The sequence below is a fragment of the Nomascus leucogenys genome, chromosome 17 (genome assembly GCF_006542625.1).
Source record: "Nomascus leucogenys isolate Asia chromosome 17, Asia_NLE_v1, whole genome shotgun sequence".
Classification (NCBI taxonomy): Eukaryota; Metazoa; Chordata; class Mammalia; order Primates; family Hylobatidae; genus Nomascus; species Nomascus leucogenys.
In genome coordinates, this window is record NC_044397.1 from 66,635,926 (window position 1) to 66,643,605 (window position 7,680).

General features: G+C 43.9%; 1 protein-coding gene across 1 annotated transcript; it reads left to right on the plus strand.

The window, feature by feature from the left end:
- Positions 1-927: 927 nt before the first annotated feature.
- LOC100601176 (protein FAM183BP) lies at positions 928-2,678 on the plus strand. The gene is made up of 2 exons (XM_003268963.3): positions 928-1,710; positions 1,808-2,678. The coding sequence occupies exon 2, from the start codon at positions 2,016-2,018 to the stop codon at positions 2,421-2,423; it is 408 nt and encodes a 135-aa protein (XP_003269011.1). The 5' UTR covers positions 928-1,710; positions 1,808-2,015; the 3' UTR covers positions 2,424-2,678.
- Positions 2,679-7,680: the final 5,002 nt, after the last annotated feature.

Consider the following 7,680-nt stretch of genomic DNA (forward strand, 5'->3'; position numbering starts at 1 on the left):
GATGATACAAGCACAGGAGAGAATAGGTGACCGAAGGAGCCTATGATCTGAATGACATTCAAAGAAACCAGGAATGTTCAGCAGAGAGGGTTGCTACTTCAGACAAAAGAGAGGGGAGGGCAGCAGCTTCCTTCATCATCTGATGGAGTTAGGCATCTCAGGTAATGAGCAAGGAAGTCCAAATCTAGTCACTAGGTGCTTAGGAGTGGGCAGTCATCCTGCCAGCTCGGACCCTGTGTGTCTGGTTCCAGTGAAGATTAAGTCATCAAACCAAGGGAGCACAGGGACCAAGAGGCAAGCTACAAAAACTACAGCTCTTCTCTGAGACATCCCCTCCAAGATCCTGTCCAGAGACACAGGAGGAGGCAATGGTGCTGGTCAGCGCTTTGTGCCATTTCGTGGCCTCTCCAACCTGCTCGCTCTTTTTGGCCCAAGTTCTTGTCCCCCCTGCTTACCCACCCACTGCCTGCCTATGGTCCTTCCCTCTCTGGTCTTTAGTGTCCTCACTGGTAAAACGAACATAACATCTCTAATCATGCATATTCATGCAGTGAGGTAGATAATGTGAAAGGGCTTTGAACAATGTAGTAAGGGAAAGAGACTAGGATACTGACTTCCCATTTTCCCAATTCCTGCTTCAGAACTGCTCTCCTAGGCCCCAAGCCCCTACCCCTGTTAGCCCCTTGATCAATCTTTGCCTGTCGAGGGCAAAACTACATAACATCCCAAGAACAGGGACCAATATTACAGCCCCATTTCTTTTCTTTGCTATTTCCCATGATCACTCTTAAACCAAGAAACTGAGATCTTTTCTCTGATTGGTGGGGCCTCCTCACTAGAACAAAGGGGAGAATGTACGTTTCATAATAGGGATTCTGTGATGAAATGACCTAAGGAGATAAATGTACATTTCATAATAGGCATTCCGTGATGGAATGTCCTGAGGGGATAAAAGCTGGAGTCGGTCTCAGCACATCTCAGTTACTCATTTTGACTCGTTTGGACAAGTGAGTTACTACAGCGCTTATTTGGAAAAATGACTAGAAAGCTACCTCCAATTTCTCGGCCTCAACCCCAGCCTCATATTCTTCCTGTTCCTTCCCACCCTCGTTTTCCAGTCTGCCTTCCCTCCATTACTCCTCAAACTTCCTGCCCTCAGCCTCCTCTCCAGAACCGTCCAAGTTGTTCGATTTTCCGCCCTACCCGTTTGCCCAAGCTGACTGATGTCGCCCCTTCCCAGTACCCTACCTCAAGGAACTTCCTGCCCAGCCCTTCCTCTGTTACTACCACAGCCAGAGCGTCCGTGTGCTGCCGCCCTGTTCGTCAGGCACCCCTTTCCCAGTGGCCCCCCATCTTTCCCCCTCACCCTCCTCATAGCCCTTCTTTCTAGTCCCCTGTACTCTAGTCCCCACTCCCTATCCAGCCACCCCCAACCAGACCTGACAGCTTACACATCCCACCCTGGGAAATGGTTTCCCTCCTACTGGGGCAGTTCCCAGGCGGTTCAGAATTGCCAGGACTGTGGATTCCCAGCGACCTGGCAGACGACCTGGGAATCCAAGATCATGCCAAGCGAACATTCGGCCTGGCCTACGCCTTTCCTCTCCTGCCTGGGCAGCCAGACTGCACAAGCCTCTGCATTTGAACCGGCTTCTCCGTGGAACTTGGTCTGTAACCACAGAGCAAACTGCAGTACCAGGGGCAGAGAAGGTAGGGGAGTGAAAAGCATCGAATCTGTTCTCAAAGAGGGAGGTGATTGGCCAACGTGAGGTCTAGTTTTATGTTCATTACCTCCTGGGTTTGCCAGTTGATGGCAAGCCTTTTTCCTCGCAATATCCAGAGGCGGTTCTAGTAAAGAGGCTGGATTCCGAGAGGCCAGAGCGGTATCATACGAACGCTGTTGCCTGGAGACGGAGTGGGGTGCAGTTGCCTGGAGACTGCAGAAGGCCCGCAGCCAAGCGAGTGGTTAAGAGGACGCCGAGAGAGCCCCGGACCTACCGAGCAGCTCCAAGGCTATGGCGGGACACCCGAAAGAGAGGGTGGTCACAGATGAGGTCCATCAGAACCAGATCTTGCGGGAGCTGTACCTCAAAGAGTTACGAACCCAGAAACTCTACACGCAGTACCACGTGAATCCCCTGCGCAAGGTTCACAGGATTACGAGGAAGCCTATGTCTTGGCATGATAACCTGGAGGAACCTGCAGATGCCAGGTTTCTGAATCTCATTCACCATGCTGCCCAGGGGCCAACGAAGAAGTACCCGGAGGCACAGACTGAAAACCAGGAAATTGGGTGGGACTCAGAGCCCCTGGTCGACCCAGAACGCCGTGACCACAGGATGAACCACTTCAGGGTCTACAGTGACATCACTCTGTACAAAGCTAAAATGTGGAGCTTGGGAGAAGATGATCGCCACAAGTAGCATCTCAGCGGTGGAGTCAGTCCCTGGATTTAATGCCCTAAATATCCACTGCCTAGAAGACTAAACATTATTTTAACCCCTCATCCCCCATCCGTAATTCGTGGATAATGGCAAAAATTAGGAAGCATAAAAAATATGCAGAAGAAGGAAATAAAAATTGCCTATTATCTCACCATATGGAAGTGACTAATGTTAGTATTTTAAACCATTTGTTTTAAAAATTAATAATAAATTGCATATATTTATTGTGTACAGTGTGATGTTTTGAAATACGTATACATTGTGGAATGGTTAAATCGAGTATCTCACATACTTATTTTGTGGTGAGAGGATTTAAAATCTATTATCTTAGCGATTTTCAAGAATACAATACATTGTTATTAACTGTAGTCACTGCAGCGTATGACAGCTCTCTTGAACTTATTCCTCCTAACTGAAATTTTGTATCCTTTAGCCAACATCGCCCCAATTCCTACCCCTAACCCCTGGTAATCACCATTCTAATCTCTACTTCTATGAGTTTGACGTTTTTAGATTTAGAAAATGTGGTATATTTACTTAATGGAATACAATTCAGCCTTAAAAAAGAAAGAAATCCCATCATTTACAGCAACATGGGTGAACTTGAAGGACATTGTAAGTGAAATAAGCCAGGCACAGAAAGACAAATACCACATGATCTCACTTACACGGTGAATCTAAATATGCCAACATTTTTGCATACTTCTGTATTTTTCTGTATATTTGAACTTATTGATCTTACATTTTGACTAATAAAAGATTGTAAGCATATATTTTCAGACAGGTGGAGAGAACTGACAGGAATATGATCCTACTTATATGGCATGAACATATAAGATTTGATTATGACTCTTGTCCCAGTGTAATTACAAATAGTGCCTTCTTTCACTCTCAAAAGTCTTGGTGGAAGCAAGGCTGAAGAAAGTTGGAGGAAAGGGTAGAGTTTTACAGGGAAGTTAAGGAAAGTTAAGATAAAGTTAGTTGAACAAAAATAGTAACCATTATACTGTCAGTTTTGAAGCCACCAAAAGAAATTTAAGTTAGCATTTTAAATAATTAATGCTAATTAATTATTTAAAATGTGGGGGCCAGGCGCAGTGGCTCACATCTGTAACCCCAGCACTTTGGGAGGCTGAGGTGGGCAGATCGTGAGGTCAGGAGTTGGAGACCAGCCTGGCCAACATGGTGAAACCCTGCCTCTACTAAAAATACAAAAATTAGCCGGGCTTGGTGGCGTGCACCTGTAATCCCAGCTACTCAGGAGGCTGAGGCAGGAGAATCGCTTGAACCCGGGAGGTGGAGGTTGCAGTGAACTGAGATCATTCCACTGCCCTCCAGCCTGGGCAACAGAGTGAGACTCTGTCTCAAAAAAATAAATAAAATAAAATTTGGGAAGGAGGAGAAAAGGAGGAGGGAGAAGTGTTAAGTGAGTCAGGTTCTCATCTTGGATGTTGCCCAAACAGGAACAATGGCACCACATAGAATGCAGTTCTGTGGAACTGCTGTTATGGAAACTCCATGGCAACTTCACACTATCCCTTCACCCTTTTGATTTTGAGGACTAGAGTCTAGTTTATACCTAGACCATAGAACCTCCACTACAGTTACTGCAGAATATCTCTACCCACAGATTGGCTAGAACATCCCATCATCCCTAAGTGCTAATTTTTTCTAAGTTTTACCTAAGCAGTATGTTTGCTTGATAAAAACTAGGTCACATATGGGTTCTCAGTTTCAAGAGAGTCTAGGAAATGCAGGTTTTTTTTTTTTTTTCTTTTTTAGTTTGCTAGCTTCTGTAGTACGGGAAGGCAATAGAAGCTGTTGGAGTTTGCACTGAGTGAGCCAATTTGCAAGATTTTCCGTAATCTACTGGCCTAAATAACACCTGTTGACAATATTTTAAAAAGTAAATATTGTACATATATAAAATGAGAAAATTTATACAGTAAAACAGGCATAAAATAAAAGGTAAAAGCTGCTTTTTGTTACCCTTTTCATCATCTCTTCCTTTATTAGTTATCTATTGCTGTGCAATAAATTACCCCCAAATTTAGCAGCTTAATATAACAAAGCACTCATTATGTCACAGTTCTCGGGGTCAGAAGTCTAGCTGCTGCTTAGTTGGTTGTCTCTGGCACGAGGTCTCTCAGAGGTTGCAGTCAACCTGTTGACTGGAGCTTCAGTCTCATCTAAACGCTCGACTAAGGGAAGGTCTTCTTTCAAGCTCACTCATTTGGTTTTTGGCAGAATTTAGTCCATCACAGGCAATGGATTAAGGGCCTGAGTTGCTCATAGACGGTTTCCTGCAGGCCTCCCCTGGTTCCTTGCCACAGGGGTCTTGCATAGGGCAGCTCACAATATGGGAATCAGACGCCCTCTGAGTGAGCAGATGAGAGAAAAGGCAAGAAAAAAAAACAACCAAGGTGGAAGTCACAGTCTTTCTAAAAACTCATCTTGGAAGTGACATCCATTGCTTCTTCTGAATTCTGTTCATTAGAGGCAAGTTAGTAAGTCCAGTCTACACTGGATAGGAGGCGATTGCACAATGAGGTGAACACTAGGAGGTGGGGGTCTTTGGGGGCCATCTTAGAGACTGCCTCCTCTCCTGCCATGTCTCTTTCAGCCAAAAGGAATCACTGTTAATAGTTTCTTATCATTCCTCTCAGGGAAAAAGAAAAAGAATTGGATTTAAACCAATTATCCAAGATTAACCTGGAAGTGTTCCAACAGTTGCTGCTAAGATCTAAATGTCAACCATTCCTAAGTAGCATAAATGTCATCCTAGCCAAGTAGACCAGATGAGCATTGAAACTCACAGCTTGCATTCAAGTAAAAAAGGTAAACAGTATAGCAATGGTAACATGGTGAAAGTGCCCAAGTGTGTGTTTACATTTTCACAAATGAAAAAATATCAATGATAGGACATATGGGCAATGCCTCTGAAGGAGTTCTTGAAAAATAAATTTGCTCAGAAAACATCTCCACCCCTGTCTCCACAAACATTGACAGAGAAACAGAGTTGCTACTCCACGATGCTCGTGTGCTATTAGTCTAATGGATAAATGACAGAGACTGGTGTCTGCTAGGCCAGGTACCACACCTGGCCTCACTCAGTTATCACAGCCAACTTTGCAAAAGTGATATTAACTCCCCTTCAAGATGAAGAAACTGGTACTGAGATATAAGTGACCTGCTGACATTCCAAGCCAAAGGTCTCTGGTTTCAATGCCTTTTTTCTGTCCACTTTACTCTCCAATAGCTGAGGTCTGTTTTGGCCTCTCTTCATTACTGATTTCCAAACTATTCCACAACTTGAGTAGGCAGACACTTTCCCTTTATCTGGTTATTCAGAAGGAGAGGTTTCAGCTTTCAACTGCCAACCCCTCTCCAATGCAAACAAGGATTTTGGAAATAACGACCATATGCTTCTCATCTGGTTCCAATCCATCTAGATATGTGATGCCTCACAAGGTCTGTTTCTCTTACAAAAGGTAGCAAATATTTAGAAATCATTCTTAAGCTATGTACACAGCAGCAGGACATCAGTTCCTGGCTTTTGTCCTATTTCAATTCAAATTAAGAAAGCAACTAAAAATAGATGGAAGACTCAGCTATCTGGGGGATAAAGTCTACCACAAATAACACTTGTAGACAATGTCCAAACATAACCAATAAACCATGTAATTATGTTAGAGAGACTGCTGGGAATTTGAAATGACTAGAAGCTGTTTGATTTTAAAATTTGAGCTATCACTGTCTTTAAAATCTAATGTGTTAAATAACACTTCAGGATTAAGCATTCATTTAACAAACATTTATTGAATTTAGTACCAGGCAGAAGAAATGAAAAAATCCCATCTTTGGGATTCTAGAAGTCTAGGAAATAGAGTAAGATGATCATATAAAAATAATTACAGTACTCTTAGGGAGCATTTATTCTAAAATTCTTATGTTTCCATGAGGAACTTCCACCAGACCACACTAGGTTTTTCTCCACCTCTCTCCTCTCCTCAGCCCTTCACTGGGGGTCAGTCACAGTGGATTATCTGATGAAGACTTTGGAAGAGAAAAATGGACTTGCTTCTTTGCCTCTCTTTCTCTCGCCTCACTCCATTCCTACTGTTAAGCTCTCTGCTAATCTACTTCCAGGTAAGCAGCATAGTAAGGCAGGTTCTTCCCATCTAAAGGGAGTGTAATTCAGACAGAAAAGTGTGGTACTAAGCCCCCATGTCCACACACAAGTCTGACCTTCCAGAGTGCAGTTTATCAGTAATGAAGCTGATACTTTCATTTCCATCTGATGTCACTGAATGTACATTCAAGTTATCTGGATTTATCTTTAAAACTAACAAATAGTGGTCTTCACCTCAGGCTCACTGAATCTCTGGAGGTACAGGAATTCAGTAATGTGTCTCTCTTTGAACCAAGCAAGGAAGGGTGATGTTACTTTCTGTGCCCCTTAAAACTCCAAGAAAAAATACAATTTGTGCTAAGTGTAATAAGTGCTGTAAGACACTAAGGAGAGCCCACCTCTTCACAGTGGATGAGTAAGGACCTCACAGAGCAGATGTTATTGGGGCTAAATGTTGAAGCATCTGGAAGTATAAAGGAAAGGAGGGCAAAAAAAATACTCTAGAAAAGAATATGAAAACTCACTGCATGAAAGTACATGTCACAGTAGGAAAATGGGAAATATTCCATGCGGCTTCGGGGTATGGAGGGTTGCAGGAGGTGATGAAAGGAGATTGGTGCTGTGTTGTGAAGGGCCTTGTAGGGACAGCATTATTCAATTCCTGTACCTCCAGGGATTCAGGGGGCCTGAGATGGAGACCACTATGTGTTAGTTTTAAAGACAACCTCCAGATAACTGGGATGTACGTGCAGCTTCGGGAACCACTATCTTTCAGGCTACCGAGTTTGAGCTTCATCTCATCCATAGCACAGGGTCATCAGAGGGAGCTGATCACATCTGTAGAGGGATGCAGATGTGGTCAGTGTGGTGGCAAGTGAGGAAACTGTTGTAGGAGTTCAGGCTGTAGAAAATGAAAGGCAAAACCGCAGCAGCTGGAAAGGGATGGAAAGAATGGGAATACAGTCTAGGTATGTTTTTGAGGAAGGAGAGACAGGACCGTCGCCAGATGTGCAGTAAGGCATGTGGGTGCTGAAGGAGGATGAGGCGGACGTGGATGAGTGGAGGTAGGTGGTGCCATGTTGGTATATTTTGTCCCATAATTCT